The 25,927-nt window shown below is 47.8% G+C and overlaps 1 protein-coding gene across 1 annotated transcript; it reads left to right on the plus strand.

The window, feature by feature from the left end:
• Nucleotides 1-12,628: 12,628 nt before the first annotated feature.
• LOC149443156 (uncharacterized) lies at nt 12,629-18,759 on the plus strand. Its single transcript, XM_089655850.1, has 6 exons — nt 12,629-12,696; nt 15,110-15,286; nt 15,403-15,665; nt 15,746-16,054; nt 16,178-16,319; nt 16,471-18,759. The coding sequence occupies exons 2-6, from the start codon at nt 15,253-15,255 to the stop codon at nt 17,721-17,723; spliced, it is 2,001 nt and encodes a 666-aa protein (XP_089511976.1). The 5' UTR covers nt 12,629-12,696; nt 15,110-15,252; the 3' UTR covers nt 17,724-18,759.
• Nucleotides 18,760-25,927: the final 7,168 nt, after the last annotated feature.

The following is a 25,927-nucleotide window of genomic DNA, read 5'->3' on the forward strand; positions in this document are numbered from 1 at the left end:
TTATAAAATGTTGCAAATAAATAATCTTTCTTCATACATCTTGGCCAAAATGTATTCAGTTATCTTTTTAGTAAAAAAACCAAATTAATTCATAACCAAAAATTATAATTTAAAAAATTTTTTACATTTTTTTTTTTTTTTTTTTATTATATCTTTTTTTTTTTTAACATACTGTGACCCTAGCAGCACACTGTCACCATAGTGACACTCTTCTACTTGTGGGGGGTGATGAAGATTTATTTATTTTTTTAACTGATTGGTTTTACACCCATAAAGGCTGCAATCATTTCTCATTTGCAAAAATGCAGCCATTGAGAAATACTGTGTGAGCTGTGATAGGTCACAGCTTGTCACATAGTACAAGGCTGTTGTGAATGGCCCTGTACCATGTGATCTCGGTGATCATTCACAGTCTTCACAAGTAGTAAGCAATGATGTCAGGAAGTGACATCTTGCTTACTACTCTTCATGTGATTACTGATTGGCCAATCTGATCAAATGATCGGGACCTCGCACAGAGGTCCTGTACAGCGATCGTTGTTCCGCTGTGTCCAGCGGACACCCATTTTTTTGGGGGTAAAATATAAAAGGTGAGGTTGTACCGAGTAGATAGATACCCAACATGTCAAACCTTAAATGTGAAATGGCAACAAACGTCAATACCCTAAATTTTCCATAGGCGACACTTTAAAGCAGGGGTGTCAGACTCCATGTCATGGTGGGCCGTATCAACATTATGGTGGCCCTCAAAGGGCTGGTTGTATCTGTAAGACTAGATGTCCAGAGTACCCCACCCCCCCATTACATCAGAATGTCAAGAATCCCACACCCTCCTTAACATCCCCATGCACCCTTTTTGGGGGGCAGAGCTGGAAAGCATAAAGTGCTGGGTCTGGAGGAGGACCAGAGGAGGAGTGGAGGCCGTTACCAGAGTCTGCTGAATCCTGAGACCAGGGGAGGCGGAGATGAGGGGGTGCTGTCACTACACTGTCACTGAGAGGTGCAGGATTTGGCAGAGGAGTTCTACGGTCCTCTCTGCTGCCGAATGCTGAGACAAGGTGGGGGCAGAGACAAGGGGGTACCTGCAGGTGCAAGGGCCACATGAAATGGCCTGGAGGGCCGGATTTGGCCCGCGGGTCCTGTGATTGATGCCTGTGCTTTAAAAGCCCCCTATAGGTCATCAGTTTGGCTTTACGGAGGAGGTCCAGTGCTGGAAATATCACTCCAATGTGATGATTTTTTGGTGACAGGTTCTCTTTTTAATGAGAACGTCTTGCATGCACATTCGATTCTTTCCCAGCCGTAGTGACACGGGGACCCAGAAGTGATGTTCTATATGTTGCTTCTGGGTCAGCAGCAAAAAGGGGAGGGCAGGTCACGTGCGTCTGCCCGGCAGCACCCACTATGCCCGTCCTGGGCCTACAGATGGGGCTTGGCAAAGCCTACATGATGGGGGAGGTGTGGGCATTATTGGGGGTGAATGGAAGCATGAGTCTGCTTGTCAGATGTACACATGAGTGTGTGTAAGGCCCTACCCCCCTCACCATGAGGTCCATACGTCGGGCGAACTTGGCCGTGAAAGGGTTAAAGGACTGAAAATTTGGATGCTCACATGGAAGTCCAAAGAGTGGATGATTCACAGAAAGGTGGAATGGTTAGGCAAGGAAATCTAAAGCCGGCCACACACGGGTCGAATTCTGAAAGAGTTTTCTAAGACTTTTTGTTCCAATTTCGCACCATTGGTGGGTCACAGAAACGGCCAATCTTCATGCGACCATCAAATTTGAGTGATTTGTTCCAATTTCGCACCATTGGTGGGTCACAGAAAAGGCCGATTTTCGTATGACCATCAAATTTGAGTGATTTTTTTCCAATTTCGTACCATTGGTGGGTCACAGAAATGGCCAATTTTCATACGACCATCAAATTTGAGCGATCGGGCATGTTGGAAATTTTTGGAAAATTAATGAATTTTGAATCAACGATGGGAGAACCGTGCGAGAAATATAAAGCTGGGACTTGGAGGTACAAAGAAAATTCTTGGCCATGAAAATTCTTTTCTGTAGCAACACGAGGAGAAATTGAAGGCTTGGTTGGTTGAACTTCGAAATCAATGGTGGCGCCATCGGGTTAGAAAACGCACTAAATTTCCGATTTTCGAAAGGAAATTCGTTCGGGATTTGACCCATCTATGGCCTGCATAAGACTACGTCTGGAAAGGAAGCTCACTCCCGCACCATAAAAGTGGGGCCTGTTGGGGTCCATGGGCCCCGAGTTCCAGACTTTGAGATCTATAACAGACGAAATCGCCGAGGTGCTGTGCCAAAGGATCTGGTCTTGATGAAGTTGACCAACTGGGCATTTGGGGCAGAAAGAGACACAAGACTGGGCACAGCAGAGAGGATTGCCCGTATCCATGGACATGATGAAGACTGTAATATGGGAGTGTACAGTGTGGGGGGGGGGGGGGAGCGACAATTGCCACTGCAAACGTAGATTGACTAGTTCCCGACCAAAAGACGACTACAGCGCGGTTGTCTAGTCCATGGACGTCCTCCCAGAACACGCCCCCATCGGCGTGCACCCGGCGCCACAGATGATTGCTGTGTCCTACGCACACAGCTGATCACGAGACACGGTAAACGCCCAATCACAGCGACCTTTTACCATGTGATCAGCCGTGTCCAATGACAGAGGAGATCTCCGGGTACATACAGTTGCCGGTTATCGGCTGCACTTTCCTTGCACTGTCACAGCATGAGGAGAGAACTGCCGAGAACCGGCAATTGTCAGAGAAGTGATTGGCACCGATCATCAGTGCCCATCAGTACCACCCACCTGTACCCATCAGTGCCACCCGTCTGTGCCCTGCAGTGCCACTCACCTGTACCCAGCAGTGTCGTCAGTCATTGCCACCCATCAGTGCCGCCTATCAGTGCCTCATCAGTTCTGCCTATCCATGCCACCTCATCAGTGCCTACCACCAGTGCCACCCACCTGTGCCCATCAGTGCCACCCATCAGTGTTGCTCAGCAGTGCCACCCATCAGTGTTCAGCAGTGTCGTCAGTGCCACATCATCAGTGCTTCCTATCCCTGCCACCTCAGTGTCGCCTATCAGTTCCCATCAGTGCTGCCAATCAGTGTCCAGCAATGCCGCCCACCTGTGCCCATCAGCGCCACCCACTTGTGTCCAGCAGTGCTGCCCAGCAGTGCCACCCATCAATGTCCAGTGTCGTCAGTGCCACCTATCAGTGCTTCCTATCCGTGCCACCTCATCAGTGCTGCCTATCAGTGCCCATCAGTGCAGCCTCATCAACACACATCAGTAAAGGAGAAAAATTACCTGTTTACAAAATTTTATAATAGAAACAAAGAAAAACTTTTTTGTTTCTCAATTTTTTTGCAGAAAACAAAACCCCCAGTGGGGAGTACATACCACCAAAAGAAAGCCCTACTTGTGTGAAAAAAATGATACAAATTTCATATGGGTACAGTGTTGCATGACCGCGCAATTGTCATTCAAAGTGCGACAGCGCTGAAAGCTGAGAATTGGCCTGGGCAGGAAGGGGATATAAGTGCTCCGGAGGCAGGGAGGGTTTAGAAGTGTCCGGTAGGCAGGAAGGGGGTAGAAGTGTCTGGTAGGCAGGGAGGGGGTAAAAGTGCCCGGGAGGCAGGGAGGGGGTAGAAGTGCCCGGTAGGCAGGAAGGGGGTAGAAGTGTCCTCTAGTCAGGAAGGGGGTAGAAGTGCCCGGTAGGCAGGAAGGGGGTAGACGTGCCCTGTAGGCAGGAAGGGGGTAGACGTGTCCGGTAGGCAGGAAGGGGGTGACAGTGTCCTGTAGGCAGGAAGGGGGTGACAGTGCCTGATAGGAAGGGGGTAGAAGTGCCCTGTAGGCAGGAAGGGGGTGACAGTGCCGGTAGGCAGGAAGGGGGTAGAAGTGTCCTGTAGGCAGGAAGGGGATGACAGTGTCCTGTAGGAAGGAAGGGGGTAGAAGTGTCCAGTAGGCAGGAAGGGGGTGACAGTGTCCGGTAGGCAGGAAGGGGGTAGAAGTGTCTGGTAGGCAGGAAGGGGGTGACAGTGTCCTGTAGGCAGGAAGGGGGTAGAAGTGCCCGGCAGGCAGGAAGGGGGTGACAGTGCCCGATAGGAAGGGGGTAGAAGTGCCCTGTAGGCAGGAAGGGGGTGACAGTGCCCGGTAGGCAGGAAAGGGGTAGAAGTGTCCTGTAGGCAGGAAGGGGGTGACAGTGTCCTGTAGGAAGGAAGGGGGTAGAAGTGTCCGGTAGGCAGGAAGGGGGTGACCGTGTCCTGTAGACAGGAAGGGGGTAGAAGTGTCTGGTAGGCAGGAAGGAGGTATAAGTGCCCGATAGGCAAGAAGGGGGTAGAAGTGTCTGGTAGGCAGGAAGGGGGTATAAGTGCCCGATAGGCAAGAAGGGGATAGAAGTGTCCTGTAGGCAGGAAAGGGGTAGAAGTGTTCGGTAGGCAGGAAGGGGGTAGAAGTGTCCTGTAGGCAGGAAGGGGGTGACAGTGTCCTGTAGGAAGGAAGGGGGTAGAAGTGTCCGGTAGGCAGGAAGGGGGTGACCGTGTCCTGTAGACAGGAAGGGGGTAGAATTGTCTGGTAGGCAGGAAGGAGGTATAAGTGCCCGATAGGCAAGAAGGGGGTAGAAGTGTCTGGTAGGCAGGAAGGGGGTATAAGTGCCCGATAGGCAAGAAGGGGGTAGAAGTGTCCTGTAGGAAGGAAGGGGGTAGAAGTGTTCGGTAGGCAGGAAGGGGGTAGAAGTGTCCAGTAGGCAGGAAGAGGGTGACAGTGTCCTGTAGGCAGGAAGGGGGTAGAAGTGTCCGGTAGGCAGGAAGGGGGTGACAGTGTCCTGTAGGCAGGAAGGGGGTAGAAGTGTCCGGTAGGCAGGAAGGGGGTAGAAGTGTCCGGTAGGCAGGAAGGGGGTATAAGTGCCCAAAAGGCAGGAAGGGGATAGAAGTGTCCTGTAGGCAGGAAGGGGGTAGAAGTGTCCTGTAGGCAGGAAGGGGGTAGAAGTGCCCTGTAGGCAGGAAGGGGGTAGAAATGTCCCGTAGGAAGGAAGGGGGTAGAAGTGCCCGGCAGGCAGGAAGGGGGTGACAGTGCCCGATAGGAAGGGGGTAGAAGTGCCCTGTAGGCAGGAAGGGGGTGACAGTGCCCGGTAGGCAGGAAGGGGGTAGAAGTGTCCTGTAGGCAGGAAGGGGGTGACAGTGTCCTGTAGGCAGGAAGGGGGTGACAGTGCCCGGTAGGCAGGAAGGGGGTAGAAGTGTCCTGTAGGCAGGAAGGGGGTGACAGTGTCCTGTAGGCAGGAAGAGGGTAGAAGTGTCTGGTAGGCAGGAAGGGGGTGACAGTGTCCTGTAGGCAGGAAGGGGGTAGAAGTGTCCGGTAGGCAGGAAGGGGGTATAAGTGCCCGATAGGCAGGAAGGAGATAGAAGTGTCCTGTAGGCAAGAAGGGGGTGACAGTGCCCGACAGGAAGGGGGTAGAAGTGCCCTGTAGGCAGGAAGGGGGTGACAGTGCCCGGTAGGCAGGAAGGGGGTAGAAGTGCCCTGTAGGCAGGAAGGGGGTAGAAGTACCCCGTAGGCAGGAAGGGGGTGACAGTGCCCGATAGGCAGGAAGGGGGTAGAAGTGCCCTGTAGGCAGGAAGGGGGTGACAGTGCCCGGTAGGCAGGAAGGGGGTAGAAGTGCCCTGTAGGCAGGAAGGGGGTGACAGTGCCCGGTAGGCAGGAAGGGGGTAGAAGTGCCCTGTAGGCAGGAAGGGGGTGACAGTGCCCTGTAAGCAGGAAGGGGGTGACAGTGCCCGGTAGGCAGGAAGGGGGTAGAAGTGCCCGGTAGGTGAGGGGTTAAGAGGCCTGCAGAGATTTGGCAGATTGGTTTCATCAGTCTTTTGCTCCAGAAAAACAACGGACGGAGGTATGGTTGCACTGCAGTGTGCACCTATTCAGGACTTGTTGTTGATTCTTGCAAATGTGTAGATCGCGTTGCAACGCTTCAAAATCTTGTTTCTTCTTCTAAAATATGTGAACAGGGAGGAGCTATAACAATTGCATAAAACATGAATAATGCAATGAACTCTCTACATCGTCTTTCAGATGATGTTCCTACACAAAAAACAATGGAGAACATTATAATGGCAGTCCCATAAAGATGTAGTCCTGTAGACCAAAAAATGTGCTCTTTGACCACGTGCAGGCAATAAGTGAAGGGCTCACTCACCAGAGAAAATAGACCCCGGTTAAGGTGGGCAGATAGGCTTTGTTATCATAAATGTGGACGACCAACAACAGGATCTCCTAAATCCAACCTCCCAGTCTCCTAGTATGGGATAAGGATCCAAGAAATCAAGGATAACTGCCCCCAGTTGGATGGTCCTATACTTCTAGATATGTCAGTAGTATATAGATTCTCGAGTCTCCTCAAAGTGAAGGTGGTGCTTTGTTATCATAGATGTGGATGACCAACAGAATCTCCTAAATCAAACCTCCCAGTCTTCTAGTATGGGTCAAGGATCCAAAAAATCAAGAATAACTGCCCCCCTGGTTGGATGGTCCTATATTTCTGGATATGTCAGTAGTAGGTAGACTCGAGAGTATCCTCAAAGTGAAGGTGGTGCTCCAAGCAGCTTTCATTGCGTTGCTCGAACGGTAATGTAATTCATACATCAGATAGGCTTTGTTACCATAGATGTGGATGACCAACAACAGGATCTCCTAAATCAAACCTCCGAGTCTCCTAGTATGGGATAAGGATCCAAAAAATCAAGGATAACTGCCCCCCTGGTTGGATGGTCCTATACTTCTGGATATGGCAGTAGTAGATAGATTCTCGAGTCTCCTCAAAGTAAAGGTGGTGCTCCAAGTAGCTTTCATTGAGTTGCTCGAACGGTAATGTAATTCATACAACAGATAGGCTTTGTTACCATAGATGTGGATGACCAACAGGATCTCCTAAATCTAACCTCCCAGTCTCCAATTATGGGATAAGGATCCAAGGAATCAAGGATAACTGCCCCCGGTTGGATGGTCCTATACTTCTGGATATGTCAGTAGTAGATAGATTTGAGAGTCTCCTCAAAGTGAAGGTGGTGCTCCAAGTAGCTTTCATTGAGTTGCTCGAACGATAATGTTATAATTCATACATCAGATAGGCTTTGTTATCATAGATATGGACGACCAACAACAGGATCTCCTAAATCCAACCTCCCAGTCTCCTAGTATGGGATAAGGATCCAAGAATTTAAGGATAACTGCCCCCCCAGTTGGATGGTCCTATACTTCTACTCCTGGATATGTCCGTAGTAGATAGATTCGAGAGTCTCCTCAAAGTGAAGGTGGTGCTCCAAGCAGCTTTCATTGAGTTGCTCGAACGGTAATGTAATTCATACATCAGATAGGCTTTGTTATCATAGATATGGACGACCAACAACAGGATCTCCTAAATCCAACCTCCCAGTCTCCTAGTATGGGATAAGGATCCAAGAAATCAAGGATAACTGCCCCCCTGGTTGGATGGTCCTATACTTCTGGATAAGTCAGTAGTAGATAGATTCGAGAGTCTCCTCAAAGTGAAGGTGGTGCTCCAAGTAGCTTTCATTGAGTTGCTCGAACAATAATGTTATAATTCATACATCAGATAGGCTTTGTTACCATAGATATGGAAGACCAACAACAGGATCTTCTAAATCCAACCTCCCAGTCTCCAAGTATGGGATAAGGATCCAAGAAATCAAGGATAACTGCCCCCCGGTTGGATGGTCCTATACTTCTACTTCTGGATATGTCCATAGTAGATAGATTCGAGAGTCTCCTCAAAGTGAAGGTGGTGCTCCAAGAAGCTTTCATTGAGTTGCTCGAATGGTAATGTAATGCATACATCAGATAGGCTTTGTTACCATAGATGTGGACAACCAACAACAGGATCTCCTAAATCAAACCTCCCAGTCTCCTAGTATGGGATAAGGATCCAAGAAATCAAGGATAACTGCCCCCCTTGTTGGATGGTCCTATATTTCTGGATATGTCAGTAGTAGATAGACTTGAGAGTCTCCTCAAAGTGAAGGTGGTGCTCCAAGCAGCTTTCATTGAGTTGCTCGAACGGTAATGTAATTCATATATCAGATAGGCTTTGTTACCATAGATGTGGATGACCAACAACAGGATCTCCTAAATCAAACCTCCGAGTCTCCTAGTATGGGATAAGGATCCAAAAAATCAAGGATAACTGCCCCCCTGGTTGGATGGTCCTATACTTCTGGATATGGCAGTAGTAGATAGATTCTCGAGTCTCCTCAAAGTAAAGGTGGTGCTCCAAGTAGCTTTCATTGAGTTGCTCGAACGGTAATGTAATTCATACAACAGATAGGCTTTGTTACCATAGATGTGGATGACCAACAAGATCTCCTAAATCTAACCTCCCAGTCTCCAATTATGGGATAAGGATCCAAGGAATCAAGGATAACTGCCCCCGGTTGGATGGTCCTATACTTCTGGATATGTCAGTAGTAGATAGATTTGAGAGTCTCCTCAAAGTGAAGGTGGTGCTCCAAGTAGCTTTCATTGAGTTGCTCGAACGATAATGTTATAATTCATACATCAGATAGGCTTTGTTATCATAGATATGGACGACCAACAACAGGATCTCCTAAATCCAACCTCCCAGTCTCCTAGTATGGGATAAAGATCCAAGAATTTAAGGATAACTGCCCCCCCGGTTGGATGGTCCTATACTTCTACTCCTGGATATGTCCGTAGTAGATAGATTCGAGAGTCTCCTCAAAGTGAAGGTGGTGCTCCAAGCAGCTTTCATTGAGTTGCTCGAACGGTAATGTAATTCATACATCAGATAGGCTTTGTTATCATAGATATGGACGACCAACAACAGGATCTCCTAAATCCAACCTCCCAGTCTCCTAGTATGGGATAAGGATTCAAGAAATCAAGGATAACTGCCCCCCTGGTTGGATGGTCCTATACTTCTGGATAAGTCAGTAGTAGATAGATTCGAGAGTCTCCTCAAAGTGAAGGTGGTGCTCCAAGTAGCTTTCATTGAGTTGCTCGAACAATAATGTTATAATTCATACATCAGATAGGCTTTGTTACCATAGATATGGAAGACCAACAACAGGATCTTCTAAATCCAACCTCCCAGTCTCCAAGTATGGGATAAGGATCCAAGAAATCAAGGATAACTGCCCCCCGGTTGGATGGTCCTATACTTCTACTTCTGGATATGTCCATAGTAGATAGATTCGAGAGTCTCCTCAAAGTGAAGGTGGTGCTCCAAGAAGCTTTCATTGAGTTGCTCGAATGGTAATGTAATGCATACATCAGATAGACTTTGTTACCATAGATGTGGACAACCAACAACAGGATCTCCTAAATCAAACCTCCCAGTCTCCTAGTATGGGATAAGGATCCAAGAAATCAAGGATAACTGCCCCCCTTGTTGGATGGTCCTATATTTCTGGATATGTCAGTAGTAGATAGACTTGAGAGTCTCCTCAAAGTGAAGGTGGTGCTCCAAGCAGCTTTCATTGAGTTGCTCGAACGATAATGTAATTCATACATCAGATAGGCTTTGTTACCATAGATGTGGATGACCAACAGGATCTTCTAAATCCAACCTCCCAGTCTCCAATTATGGGATAAGGATCCAAGGAATCAAGGATAACTGCCCCCGGTTGGATGGTCCTATACTTCTGGATATATCAGTAGTAGATAGATTTCAGAGTCTCCTCAAAGTGAAGGTGGTGCTCCAAGTAGATTTCATTGAGTTGCTTCACAATCAATTTGCCTGCAGTGCACCACCTTTGAATGGAGCTCCAACAGAGAGAAGCCACCGTATTCCCAGAGATCAGGAATATAGAAATGTCATGCACAAGTCCAAAGTGATAATGACTCACTCTTCACCGGATCAACAGCACAGCAATGGGCCAAAGATTCTAGAGCAGTGGTTCTTAACCTTTTTGGAGGTACTGAACCCCACCAGTTTCATATGCGCATTCACCGAACCCTTCTTAATTGGAAAAATAAAATATGATTTTTAAAATTCAAAACATAGGTATATATTTATACATAGGTGCACAAAATGAACAAAACCATTAAGAACAAAGAACAAAACCATTAAAACATGATTTTCACACAAAAACAAAATAATGAATATTTACCGCAAATCAGTGTGACTTCTGCTTTTGTCTTTCAGAGGCCAGTTCAGAAATGCGCGGCATTACCTTGGCAAGTGCCACTCTCATGTCATTTTCGCAACAAAGTCTGTTCCTTTTCTTCGTCTTTATGTCCAGCATCCTCGAAAAGGATTGCTCGCAAAGATATGTTGTAACAAACGGTATGAAAATTCATCCCCCATAGTAATTCATCCCCCATATAGTAATTCATCCCCCATAGTAATTCATCCCCCATATAGTAATTCATCCCCCATAGTAATTCATCCCCCATATAGTAATTCATCCCCCATAGTAATTCATCCCTCATAGTAATTCATCCCCCATATAGTAATTCATCCCCCATATAGTAATTCATCCCCCATAGTAATACATCCCCCATATAGTAATTCATCCCCCATATAGTAATTCATCCCCCATAGTAATTCATCCCCCATAGTAATTCATCCCCCATATAGTAATTCATCCCCCCTATAGTAATTCATCCCCCATAGTAATTCATCCCTCATATAGTAGTAGTAAGTAAGTAGCAAGTAGTAAGCCAAGTCCCCCCTGTGTCAATTCACTTACCTTTGCTCCGCGCGTTCCTCTCGCCGTATTCCCGCGCCGTTCCGGTCTTCAGGGCGGACTGTGAGAGGAGCCTAGCTCCTCTCACGTTCGTCACGCTGCCCCGCCTACACACATCCTGACAGCCAATCACTGGCTATCAGGATGTGAGTGGCAGTGAGACTGGCCAATCATTGCATTTGAGCGCGCTGCCCTGGCTGTTTTTTTTTTTGGATCACGCTGCAGAGTCCCTGCCGCCCGAGAGGAGGGAGGGGAGCGGGCGCCCGGCACACAAGAGCCGCATTAAAGCGTGTAAAGAGCCGCGGCTTGCCGACCACTGGGCTAAGCAATGTTGCGTGACCACCTGCAGCCAATGATGGACAAGCGGGGCATGTCATCACGAATCATATGAGTCGGGTGTGGGTCTTCACCTCCGCCGAACCCGCGAGACTGACTCACCGAACCCCTGGGGTTCGATCGAACCCAGGTTAAGAACCACTGTTCTAGAGTGTACTGGTGGGCCAGATCTCATACCATCTAAAGGCAGCTGGTTTAATTGAAAGATACAACGTGTTACTGAAGGACCAGATACTTAGGCTTACACCCACACACACACTAAGGGGGTGGGATTGGGTCCTTACACAGGCCGTTCTGTTGTTAAATTCTAGGCCAATAGCCAAAAGTACACCATATGAGAAGATGGTGGGGGCTGGGGCACAGATTCCACAGCTGGAGTGCAGAGTTCACTATTTATGGAAGGTTCCTCCAAGAACAAGGTTTAAAGTGGTCCTTCAGCTAAACCCAACCCCAGTTTTTCTTTTTTGCTCCCGCTTACCTTGTGGTGGTCTAAGCAAAGTCCAGATACCCAACCACCGGAACTCTTCCGAGTTCAGCTGTTGGAGCCTCGCAATGACGTGCAACTAGGCCTGCCCACTTCCAGCCAAGTGAATGAGTGACTAAAAGTCTGGAATATCCCTGGTGGCCCAGCAAGCTCTCTTCCCATCATCTTGGCGAATGACACGTATTGCGGGGCGGGGCCCAGTGGATTCTTAAAAAAAGGTCATTTAAAAAAGAAAAACTCCCCTATTTGTGTATAGGAGGGTTGGGGGGGAAGATATTACTCATTGCTCATGTCAGAAGACACGAAAGGGTCACCAAATACCGGTGACAACATTGGGGCAGTGATCTGCAATCCTCTTTGCTTGTGTAGCATGCATTCCCACTGACATCTCTGGTTCATAGGGACTACGTGGGTGCAAGCACCTGCTGCTTTCTTAGGAACCAGTGACAGAGGGAAGCCTTCATATATAGAAGGGGTAGAAATATTGCTTACATTGGTGACCGATGGGAGAAGGACCCCTTACATCAGTGGTCAGTGTAGCGGTCCCTTACATTGGTGACCGATGGGAGAAGGACCCCCTCACATCAGTGGTCAGCGTAGCGGTCCCTTACATTGGTGACCGATGGGGGAAGGACCCCCTCACATCAGTGGTCAGTGTAGCGGTCCCTTACATTGGTGACCGATGGGGGAAGGACCCCCTCACATCAGTGGTCAGTGTAGCGGTCCCTTTTATTGTTGACCAATGGGGGAAGGACCCCCTTATATCAGTGGTCAGTGTAGTGGTCCCTTACATTGGTGATCAATGGGAGAAGGATCCCCTTATATCAATGGTCAGTGTAGTGGTCCCTGGACTGGACTAGGCAGTCATATATATCTGTCCCCCTTGGTTGGAGTGGAGGTGACCCCTCTATGAGGACATACAGTCCATACACACCCAGCATAAGGCCGGGGTCACACTACCAGACGGTTCTCGGGGCTGCAGTTCCTCTGAGCTCCACAAGGTGGTGATCTCACTTCTACCCAGACAGGAAGTCTCTATGGAAGGCAGGAAGTGATGTCAGGGACAAGCAGGAAGTTCCATGTGGCACAAAGGAGAGAGAAGACATTGCTGAAAGTGGCAGCAGAGGAGGTAATAAGGTCTCATTTTCTATTTACACCCAGTAACCCTCCCTGTTGTGTTGTCTACTTCTTCCACCGTCACGTCCATCATAAGGTGGCCACCTCATCCCTTTAAAACCGAACACATACTAATTAAACAGGTTCTGAAGCTAATTTAATGCAGATAAGTGAGTTTAATTGCCACCTTAATCAGCCACAGAACCCGTGTAATTAGTATGTGTTCAGTTTTAAAGGGATGAGGTGCAACCCTATGTCCGTCCTCTTCCTCCATCGTCGTGTCCATCCTTTTCATCATTGTGTCCATCCTGTTCCTCCATCGTTCCGTCCATCCTCTTCCTCCACTGTCGCGTCCATCCTCTCCCTCCATTGTCCCATCATTCTCTCCCTCGTCACATCCGTCCTCTCCCTCCATCGTGTCTATCCTCTTCCTCCACCGTCACGTCTGTCCTCTGTCGTCGCGTCCGTCCTCTCCCTCCACCGTCGCGTCCGTCCTCTCCCTCCACCGTCGCGTCCGTCCTCTCCCTCCACCGTCGCGTCCGTCCTCTCCCTCCACCGTCGCGTCCGTCCTCTCCCTCCACCGTCGCGTCCGTCCTCTCCCTCCACCGTCGCATCCGTCCTCTCCCTCCATCATGTCCATCCTCTTCCTCCACCGTCACATCCGTCCTCTTCTCACCTCCTCACTCTATACTAGTGAATTATACCACTTTTATTAGTGAATATTTGTAGTAAATGTCCTGAAAACGAATGATCCACCATGATACCAGCCTCAGATATTCCTCCTAAATGTGATGAGTAAAGTCTCCGGAGTACACGGAGATCACAGGAATACCATGTGTCCTGGCAAAGCCCAAACACTACATTCACCTTCCAGTCTAGGAGAGGTGGGACGCACCCAGGAGGAATGATTCTGTGTACAGGAACCTCACAGAGCGCTCCTCCTCCCAATGTCCTCCAACCAGAGTCAGAGAATCTTATGACTTCACAGCTCCTCCTCCCAATGTCCCTCCAACCAGAGTCAGAGAATCTTATGACTTCACAGCTCCTCCTCCCAATGTCCCTCCAACCAGAGTCAGAGAATCCTATGACATCACACTGACCTCACAGCTCTTCCTCCCAATGTCAGATTTCTCCAGGCTGTCATTTTTGTATAGCTGGGCGTCACGTGCGTCCCTGTACCTTTAAGGAGGGATGGGCTCCTCCAGGCACACCCGCCCTTAACCTATCCATTGATTTATGTGCTCCTACTATGGAGGCTTTGGAAATTTTAGAGTTAGGGCCACAGTATACAGAGAACCCTTGATGCGGGACTGCGGCTTAGGCATGTATGTGTGCAACCAAACCTTCTGTTTTTCACATAAACTGTTAAACCCGGCAATATTGGTTATTTCACAGGCCGGCTGGTAAGTGTTCCCGGAAAATCCATTGTTTTAAATAACATGGAGACCTGACCAGAGAGGTGAGGAGGATTCTGGGAATGTCATTAAGTGTTCCTGCATGGCAAGACCACCTACTGTTATCTCACATATATATTCTTATTATTATAGCCAAATTTACCACCCTAACTCCTCCCACAGTTTTTACACTACATAGACAGTAATATACTGAAACGCGCGGATTGTTCCCGATTGGTGTGCTATTACTTGGTGGAACGATTTGCCGAATGGTTCACAAAATATTGGCGTTTTTGTGGTGAAATTGATCCCATAGGAATGAATGGCGAAATGTTCAAAACTAGAGTAAGAGCTGACAAAAGCTAGAGTGTGAGCTGAAAAATCAGGACGTGATTTCTAAACTGCCATCACTCATTTTCAAGCCCACCTACACAAATCTTATATCAAAACGTTCAGCTATCCCTGCTGCCACTAAAAATGTCCACGGCTAAGCCATAGTCCTGATAGTTTTCACAATATGACCATTTGTTTGCAACTCACGCCCCCCCATTGACATTCATTGAAACTCCACTCTAGCCACCTCAAATTTGAAGGGCAATTTCTAAACTGCGACCGTTCCTTCATTGTTAATATTTCAGAGACATACTATGCATCAAAATGTAGGTCTGGGTCTTGTGATTCTCACAATATAAAGCTCTTCGGTGTATTTATAATTTTTAAACTACAACTGTTTGAAGATGGCAACCGCCAGTGAAGTGAGCAAGTTGGAGCAGTTTGTTTTTAACCGCTCTTCTCTGCCCTTGCTGTAGAGTGAGTTGCATCAGTTTTTAACCCACTCCATAAAGTTACTCTGCCCAGTTCAACCTTTTCACAGTTACTCCAGGCACTCCAACCACAAAACAGTTACTCAAGCCACTCCACCCAGTTACTCCACCCACTCCAGTTGTAGACTACTGGTGGAGGCAAGAACACTTCTTACAATTTCCCCAGAAATTGTAGCTTTTCTAGTTTGATTTTACTATTTGTGTTCAGATCTAGAGTTTTCCTCCTGTGAAGTCTGGAGATAATCTGACATCACATTGCCTCCACCTCCCTCCCTGATAGAAGAGAGAAAGAAGAAGAAGATTCTAGAGTGGGAGTATTTAGAAGGACACAAGGACCTCTACAAGGACGTCATGATGGACAATCAGCCGCCCCTCACATCACCGGGTAAGAGGAGACTTTATTGGAAAGGAGAGAGCAGTACGGAGGATCCACCTAGATCCCCCATCATCTGATAAACACATAGAAACAATGGATTCAGTCAGTGTGTGTGTTTCCTACAGATGGATCCAATCATGGGAACCCACCAGAGAGATGTCCCCGTCCTCTGTATTCCCGGGATTCCACACAGGTCGATATTAAAGAAGAGATAAAAGAGGATGAGGATGGGGTGATGGAGAAGTCAGAATTTCCAAGAGAACTCAAAGATCTGTACCAGGACACCATGGTGGAGTCATCCAGCTACAGGAACCCACCAGAGAGATGTCCCCGTCCTCTGTATTCCCGGGATTCCACACAGGAAGGTCACACCATCCCTCACCATCAGGTAGATGAGGAACAATTATTGGTAGTTATGATTTATATAAAGCATGTTTGTTACAATTAATGTTTTATTAAATCTTTCAGAGTAGAAACTTCAGAGATTATAATATTGTTGTTAAAGAAGAGTATAAAGAGGAGGATGAGGAGTATGGAGTGATGGAGGAGTTTTCAGAAGGACACAAGGATATGATGGAGCCACCTAATACCAGGAACCCACCAGAGAGATGTCCCCATCCTCTGTATTCTTGGGAGTCCACACAGGAAGGTCACACCATCCCTCACCATCATCAGGTAGATGGATCCAGTCATGGGAACCCCCCAGAGAGATGTCCCCGTCCTCTGTATTCCCGGGATTCCACACAGGAAGGTCACACCATCCCTCACTATTACAAGGTTGGTGGAACGGAGAATCTAGAACATGGACTCATGGAGACGATGTGCGGATTTTCTATGTGATGTCACAATAATAAATCTTCTATCTTACAGATGATATTTTCTCTCCTTCTTTTGATGTAGAGTGGAGATCCAATCGATATAGAATTTGAGGTGAAATCAGAAGAAGAAGAGGTGTATGTTAGGGATGATCAGCAGTCTATGGAGGAGGATTTAATAACGAGGACATTTATAGAGGAGGACACTCCTACAGAGATCAGCACAGGTGGGCCATGAACACTAAATCCATTCCTCCATCCATACTGCTCACTGATTGGTCCAGATGATAAAGTTCTCATTGGATCTCTCTCGGTCTTTCTGGTTTGGGGGAACCAATCAGCTCCTGTCTAGTAATCCTCTTTGTCTTTGTATTTTAGTCCATGGCCAGGAGATGAGGAAAACCTCCGAGGATTGTCTCACTTTGTCTCCAGACTGGAAAGTAGAAGATGAGGACATCACACAGTATAGTCCAGGAGAAAACCCGGCTCCCTCCAATGTCCATCCGGCACCACCCAGTGTAGATGGACCATCGGATTCCTCATATCCTGAGGAACCTCAGACTGTGCGGGACCGGGCCGGCCTTCCAACAGAGAAGAGGTTTCCCTGTCCTGAGTGTGGAAAATGTTTTTTAAGGAAGTCCAGCCTTTACAAACATCGGAGATTGCACACAGGGGAAAGACTGTATTCCTGTTCTGAGTGCGGGAAATGTTTTGTAACAAAATCAGAATTTGTTGTACATCAAAGGTCTCACACGGGAGAAAAGCCATATTGTTGTTCTGAGTGCGGGAAATGTTTTTCAGATAAGTACAGCCTTTACAAACATCAGAGATCTCACACGGGAGAGAAGCCGTATTGCTGTCTTGAGTGCGGGAAATGTTTTTCATGGAAGTCCCATCTTTACACACATCAGAGATTGCACACGGGGGAAAAGCCGTATTCCTGTCTGGAGTGCGGGAAATGTTTTTCTCAGAATTCACAGCTTTACAGACATCAGAGCTCTCACACAGGGGAGAAGCCACATTTCTGTCTTGAGTGCGGGAAATGTTTTTCTCAGAAGCCCCATCTTTACAGACATCAGAGATCTCACACGGGTGAGAAGCCGTATTCCTGTCCTGAGTGTGGTAAATGTTTTTCAGAGAAATCCAGTCTTTACACACATCAGAGATTGCACACAGGAAAGCAGCTGTATTCCTGTCCTGAGTGCGGGAAATGTTTTTCACAGCAGTCCCATCTTTACACACATCAGAGATTGCACATGGGGGAGCAGCTGTATAACTGTCCTGAGTGTGGGAGATGTTTTTCACGGAAGTCCAATCTTTCCAGACATCAGAGATCTCACACGGGGGAGAAGCCGTATGCTTGTCCTGAGTGTGGGAAATGTTTTACACAGAAGTCCAGTCTTTACAGCCATCAGAGATCTCACACAGGGGAGAAGCCGTATTCCTGTTCTGAGTGTGGGAAATGTTTTTCAGGGAAGTCCGATCTTTCCAGACATCAGAGATCTCACACGGGGGAGAAGCCATTTTCCTGTCCAGAGTGTGGGAAATGTTTTTCACAGAAGTGCAATCTTTACAACCATCAGAGATCTCACATGGGGGAGAAGCCACTTGAGTCTATTGTTCCTCACTGAAGTCCTGTCTTCCTGGGGTCCCACACAACCCTGGAGGTGTATTAGTGCCTTGAGTGCTGGAAATGTCTTCTAGATGAATGTTGCTGGACATCCCAGCTCTCATGTGGGGAAGAAGCACCCCCTGATATACACCTCAGATATACTCCATGGCTGATCTTCATTATGGAAGAAACAGTTCATAAGGAGGTCAGAGGTCACCAAAGACGTGGATGAAGTGTGGGACCGGGTTGGCCATTGATGGCAGGAGAAGAATAAAAATGGCGTACTCACCTGTCATTGGCTGAGTGGATTATGTGGTGGGAGATTTCACAGACACTTAGAGGATCTATTTTTTAAATAAATTGGTTGAATGAATGTGACCGGCATTTGCCCGTTTATTTCGAGTCTTGGTCGTATTTTATTTCCTGTGATCACTGGCTCCTTCTAGTGGCCATAGCGTGACACTGCACTATCAATGCCGCACTGTTGCCCCGGGATCGAGCTGCTCGTAGGCCATTGCTGTGTTACTGAGAATACGGACAGAATTGATGGCACTTGGCTCTCCTCCATTTCATCATGAGCCTTTGGGCACGAAGAACATTCCCCGTCTGTGAACAGATTGAATATGTGGAATATGCCGTCTATGAGGATTGGGTCATTCCTACAACGGATCCCCCACCGCCCCCCATATTTGCTGAACTATTCAGTGGATAAAGAGTTTGCAGTGACGTCCTCTATTCCTGTGGTTGACCCTGCCCTCTCTATCCTATCCAATCATCTCCTTGCACCTTTTGAAGATGTTCCATATATTAAAGATTCTGCGGACAGAGAATTTGAGATGCTCTTAGCCCCTCCCTCTTAAACCCTTAACCCTGCTTATTTTCATTTTCCAGGCGGGGGGGCTCTCTAGTTCCTGTAAGACATCTGGGTACGTCCTCCTGCCGGCATGCAGCGGTTTGATCTGTGCACAGAGCACTCGGTACCAGTTCACTGCGATTGGCCCAGGAACCATGTGATTGCTGCGACTAATGCTGCTAGTAAACAACTGTCATCCATTCATGATCGCATTGCTTATTATTGTGATCTTTGTGATTCGCCGCAGTGATCACATGGTACAGGGATGATCACAGTGGCCCTGTACCATGTGAGCGCTGTGATCAATGCTACTAGTAAGCAACTGTCATCCGTTCATGATAGCATTGCTTATTATTGTGATTGGCCACAGTGATCACATGATACGATCACAGTGGCCCTGTACTATGTGATCGCTATAACCAATGCAGCTAGTAAACAACTGTCATCTACTCATGATCGCATTGCTTATTATTGTGATCTTTGTGATTGGCCGCAGCGATCACATGGTACAGTGATGATCACAGTGGCCCTGTACCATGTGATCGCTGTGACCAATGCTACTAGTAAACAACTGTCATCCATTTATGATCACATTGCTTATTATTGTGATGTTTGTGATTGGCCACAGTGATCACATGGTACAGGGACGATCACAGTGGCCCTGAACCATGTCATTGCTGTGACCAATGCAGCTAGTAAACAACTGTCATCTACTCATGATCGCATTGCTTATTATTGTGATCTTTGTGATTGGCCGCAGTGATCACATGGTACAGGAACGATCACAGTGGCCCTGTTCCATGTGATCGCTGTGATCAATGCTACTAGTAAACAACTGTCATCCGTTCATGATAGCATTGCTTATTATTGTGATTGACTGCAGTGATCACGTGGTACAGGGACGATCACAGTGGCCCTGTACCATGTCATCGATGTGACCAATGCAACTAGTAAACAAGTGTCATACATTATCGCATTGCTTATTATTGTGATCTTTGTGACTGGCCGCAGTGATCACATGGTACAGGGACGATCACAGTGGCCCTGTACCATGTCATCACTGTGGCCGAGAACAGCAATCAAAATAGTAAACGAATCATGAGTGAAAGCCATTCATGACAGCTAAAATGATTGCTTTTTACAGTGATCGTTACCGTAATAAGCAATCATAGTATGAAAAAAACAAATCCCAGTTGCCGTCCCGGAGTTGTAGAGTCACTGTGGTTAAAAAGTGTAAAATACAAATATTTTTGTTTGCAGGGTGAAGATCCTCTGTAACCAGTTCCCGACTGTGGTGTAGCCAAAAGATGGTCCTCCCAGAACCACACCCCCCGTCTGCCTCCTGGAGCGTGCACTGCGCACGATCTGTGATCACTGTGTCCTCCGGTCCCAACTGATCACATGACTAAGGAACGGGCTGATCACAGCTGCTTTTACCATGTGACCAGCTGTGTCCAATCACAGCTGATGACCGGGTAAAGAGGAAATGCCGGTTATCCGCAGCACTTTCCTTCACGAGAAGAGGAGAGCTGGTAAGCGACATTTCGCAGGGGGATAGCTACACTGATCATCAGTGCGGTCAATAGTGCCCATCTTTGCTGGTAATCAGTGCCCATCAGTTGAATCAGTGCCACCTATCAATGCCCATCAGTGCTGCCTAACAGTGCATATCAGTGCCACCTACCAGTGCTGCCTAACAGTGCCCATTAGTGCTACCTATCAGTGTCCATCAGTGCCGCCTATCAATGCCCATCATGCCACCTAACAGTGCCCATCAATGTTGCCTAACAGTGCCATTCAGTGCCACCTATCAATGCCCATCAGTGCCACCTAACAGTGCCCATCAGTGTCACTTATCAGTGCTGCCTAACAAGGCCCATCAGTGCTACCTATCAGTGCTTCCTATCAATGCCCATCAGTGCCGCCTATCAGTGTTGCCCATCAGTGCTACCTATCACTGCCGCCTATCAGTGCCCCCTATCAATGCCCATCAGTGCCACCAGCAGTGCTACCTAACAGTGCCCATCCGTGTCACCTATCAGTGCTGCCTAACAGTGCCCATCAGTGACTCCTCATCAGTGCCCATCAGCAAAGGAGACAAATTACTTATTTACAAAACTTTATAACAGAAACTTAAGAAAAACTTTTTTTTTTACAAACTTTTTGGTGTTTTTTCAGTTTAGCAAAAAATAAAGATCCCCCATTGGTGATTAAATACCACCAAAACAAAGCTCTATTTGTCTCAAAAAAATTATAAAACTTTCGTTAGGGTGCAGCATTGCATGACCGCGCAATTGTCATTCAAAGTATGAGAGTGCTGAAAGCTGAAAATTGGTCTGGGCAGGAAGGGGGTAGAAGCACCCGGTAGGCGAAGGGTTAATGTAGCGGGCCCGGTCCTACAACCATCTCTTGCTGCTGTTTCTGTATGTTAAGCTGCAGTTATCTAGATTAGGACAATAAATAACCAACAGGAACCTGCTTGTGGATTGTGTGATGGCAGAACAAATACAACCACTGCCCTCTGCTCTGCATTTCTACGTGGATGCCCTGGAACACGTCATACGGCAATCTCCAGAACGGCTTTTAGTTCCATTCATATGTTCAGAATCCTTTCGCTAAAGGTTGGATTGCAGAACTTGCCTGCAAAAGGTGCCTCATACAGATGCCTGTTCAGTAAGCTACCAGACCAAATAATAAAATGGGTTCACAGGTGGGAAAGTTATGCTTCCTAAAAAAGAAACGGGACAAAACCTTCCTCCCCAGGAGCTCCTCAAAATGCAGAGCAACTTCTACCAGGTCTTCAACGTCAAAACCTAAGTTTAGCCCTTCCTTTTGGCACAAGGCTTGGCTCACAAAGGCCACCAAGCCTTCAAAATGAAGGGGCACCCTCACTCTTAAAAGTAGTGGGGACATCTGTTTCAGTTTGCTTCTCTGGGTTACAGACATCACAGACCTCTGGGTTCAATTGTTGGTTTCAAAAGGGTACAAAACGCTACCATTCTTGAAAATCAGCCAAAAACTGGGCAGTCAGATTTGAGAAAGGCCCTAAACCACCACCTGTCCCGGGGAGTCGTCATACCAGTACGGCCACAAGATAGGTTCAGAAGTTTCTACTCATACCTGTTCATGGTACGAGGGCTCAATGGAAGTATCTTCTTATCCTTGGCCTAAAGTCCCTCAACAAATTCCTTCACATTCCAAAATTTCGTATGGAATCTGAAAGGTTAGCAATTGCCCTTCTGAGGCAAGGGGAACATATGACATCCATGGACACCTAAGATGCCTATATCAGGTACCTGGTGATGGAGGCCAATGGAGAAAGGGCTTCCCTTGCGGCTAAGTTCCGGACTCCCCTGAGAGTGGGACAGCGGGAGTCAGGCCCAAAGTTGCACAGGTCGCCTGTAGGAGTGCTGGTTGGTGGTCCACGCAGAAGCACAGCTGGTGAATGGAGATAGGTCTGCAGACAGGAGGCGCCTGTGCGTAGTATGCAAGCCCTTTTGGGATTTGGATGTTTACTGGGTAGTCGGTTCAAGCCAAGGTCAGGTACCAGGTGGGAATCAGAGCAGACGTACTCAGATGGGATAGCCGAGGTCATACACAGAGGAGCGAGAGAGGTCCAGGAGCAAGCCGAGTCGGTACCAGAAGATCACAAGTCAGAATCACAGGAACAGGGCACGGGGAGCTAGAGATCATCCAGCAATTTGAGGGAGTGATGAGCCTCCTTATAAAGGCCATCTGCCACCAGACTGAGGCTGATGTGTTCTTCTGCGGCCATGTAGAGTACTGGCAGAAATGCCAGATCTTCCAGAACTTCTGCCGTGGACAGGACCCTGACAGCCTATCTTCTTGTTCCCATTTAAACACCTCATCAGTGATTTCTAGTCTTTGCAGTGGCAGATGATCACTTTCAGTTTGTAGTATTGCCTTTTGGCCTGTCTTCTGCTCCCATGGTGTCTACAGAGATGTTAGCACCCTTGCTTGCCCTTCTCATAACTCAGGGAATCCAGGTGACAGGCTATCTAGATGATCTTCTGAAGGATCCATCTCCCTCACAACTCTTAGCAAATGTCCAAAAAACTATCGGACTGGTGATCAATTTACATCCTAGGCCACGGGTGTCAAACTGACGGCCCTCCAGCTGTTGTCAAACTACAAGTCCCATGAGGCATTGCAAGATTGACAATTACAAGCATGGCTCCCAAAGGCAGAGGCATGATGGGGCTTGTAGTTTTGCAACAGCTGGAAGGCCTTCAGTTTGACACCCCTGTCCTAGGCAAAGGTCTTTCTTCTGGAAAAAAAAAACATTCTTTCTCTAGGAGCTCATTCTCGACAGCTGAGATCCAAGGAAGATCACACAGTGAGATTTGGCATTAGAGTTCTGGGTCTAACGGTGGCCTTCCTTGAGGCAGTACCCTTCTCTCAATTCCATTCCTTCTCTTGGCCAACTGATACACTCTCACGGCTTCAACTACCACCTCTATGCCGACGACACGCAAATCTATCTCTCGACCCCTCGCCTCACCCCTTCAGTCTCCACCTGAATCACCAGCCTACTGAACGACATATCAGATTGGATGTCACTCCACTTCCTTAAGCGGAACCTCTCCAAAACCGAGCTCCTAGTCTTCCCCCCAGCCCACGCACCCCCTCCCACTGAATTCTCCATCACTTCCAAACATGCCACCATCAAGCCCACCCCGCAAGCCAGAGTACTTGTTGTCATACTTAACTCCAATCTATCCTTCCAGCCCCAAGTCCAATCGCTAACAAACTCATGCAGACTCCACCTCCGCAACATCTCTAAAATCTGCCCATTCCTAACCCCAGAAACCACTAAACAGCTCATCCACTCCCTCATCATATCACGACTCGACTACTGCAACTCCCTCCTCACTGGCCTGCCTCACCGCTGGCTATCTCCGCTTCAGTCGATCCTGAATACGGCGGCCAGACTCATCCGCCTTACCAACCGCTCTGTTTCCGCCACCCCCCTCTGCCAATCCCTCCACTGGCTTCCGATTGCGCAACGGATCAAATTCAAAATCCTAACACTGACGTACAAAGCTGACCATCATACTGCCCCAAACTACATCACCGACCTAACGTCCAAGTACCACCCAAAACGCAGTCTCCACTCCTCACAAGACCTCCTTCTCTCTAGTTCTCTGGTCTCCTCTAGCCCATGCCCGCCTCCAGGACTTCTCCAGGGCAGCACCCATCCTCTGGAACTCCCTACCCCAATCCATCAAACTATCACCCACTCTCCTCTCCTTTAGGTGCACGCTGAAAACCCACCTTTTCAGGGAAGCCTACCCCACCCCCTGCTAATTCCCGACCTCCTCCACTCTTCCTACCACTCCATCCCCCACAGCTTTTCCTCCTGTACCACTCTCCCCTCCCTCCTAGATTGTAAGCTCCAAGGAGCAGGGCCCTCGAACCCCTCGTGTATCGCATTGTATTGTTACTGTACTGTCTCATGTATTGTCTCCCATTATAATGTACAGCGCTGAGCGAACTGTTGGCGCTTTATAAATACTGTATAATAATAATAATAATAATAATTCAAGAACTCTCCAACTAAGCATTCTGTCAGCATGGAAAAAGTAGGCTCTTTCCCTGGTTGTCATGATACTATCCTCCAAAATAAAAAAAAAGCCCTTGTTTTGGTGCAAGGGTCTCCAAACTGTGGGCCAGATGTGGCCCTTTGCTTGCCTTTATCTGACCCTTGAGGCACTACTCCATCCACTGATACAAGGCACTATTCCTCCCACTTATACCAGAGATGGGAAACAAATTCTCCCACTGACACCAATGATGGGGCACTATTCCTCCCATTAATACCAATGATGGGGCACTATTCCTCCCATTAATACCAATGATAGGGCACTATTCCTCCCACTGATACCAATGATGGGGCACTATTCCTCCCATTAATACCAACGACGGGGCACTATTCCTCCCACTGATACCAATGATGGGGCACTATTCCTCCCACTGACAGCAATGATGGAGCACCATTCCTCCCACTGACACCAATGATAGGGCACAATTCCTCCCACTGACACCAATGATGGGGCTCTATTCCTCCCACTGACACCAATGATGGAGCACTATTCCTCCCACTGATACCAATGATGGGACACTATTCCTCCCACTGACACCAATGATGGAGCACCATTCCTCCCACTGACACCAATGATAGGGCACCATTCCTCCCACTGACACCAATGATAGGGCACTATTCCTCCCACTGACACCAATGATGGGGCACTATTCCTCCCACTGACATCAATGATGGGGCACTATGCCTCCCACTGACATCAATGATGGGGCACTATTCCTCCCACTGATATCAATGATGGGGCGCTATTCCTCCCACTGACACCAATGATGGAGCTCTATTCCTCCCACTGACACCAATGATGGGGCACTATTCCTCCCACTGACACCAATGATGGGGCACTATTCCTTCCTCTGACACCAATCATGGGGCACTATTCCTCCCACTGACACCAATGATGAGGCACTATTCCTTCCTCTGACACCAATGATGGGGCACTATTCCTTCCTCTGACACCAATGATGGGCACTATTCCTCCCACTGACACCAATGATGTAATTTTTTTACTCCCACTGACAATCAAGCCTATGGAATTGCTTACTCTCACTGATGCCAGAACATTCTCTACTCCCACTGGTCATAGTCTGGCCCCTCTAAAGTGTAAAGCAAGGGTCTCCAAACTATGGCCCTCCAGCTGTTGAATTACTACAAGTCCCATCATGCCTCTGGGAGTCTTGCCTGTGGCTGTCAGAGTCTTACAAGGCCTCATGGGACTTGCAGTTCCTAAACACATGGAGGGCTATAGTTTGGAGACCCCTGGCCCCAAGTTTTGGGCCACCTACCTTTCTACACACATGACCTTTAATGGCCTCCCAGTCTTAGTCCATAGGGTTCAATATTGAGTTGGCCTCGCCCTTTGCAGCTATAACAGCTTCAACTCTTCTGGGAAGGCCGTCCTCAGGGTTTGGAGACCCCAAGCGTAAAGGGCAGGAAACTTGATATTTGTTTTGAAAGTTTGGGGACCCCCGTCTTGGTAGATCACCACTTCAGCTCTAACAGTGGGAAAATATTTCCTTCCCGACAATTGGAAAGTTCTTACAACAGATGCAAGTCTGTCAGGCTGGGGAGAAGCCTTTCAGTCCTTGACATTTCAGGGAACGTGGTCAAGAGAAGAGGCCAAACTCCCCGTCAACATCTTGGAGCTCGGTGCTGTCCCTCCAATTTCCAAAAACTGAAATGCTTGAGGCCATCCCGGAAATACACATCAGATCCCTAATACAAGCACACAGTAAGACTAGCAAGGAAATAG

This window comes from Staurois parvus, unplaced genomic scaffold (genome assembly GCF_062004578.1).
Source record: "Staurois parvus isolate SC_StPar_1 unplaced genomic scaffold, SC_StPar_1.0 ptg000874l, whole genome shotgun sequence".
NCBI lineage: Eukaryota > Metazoa > Chordata > Amphibia > Anura > Ranidae > Staurois > Staurois parvus.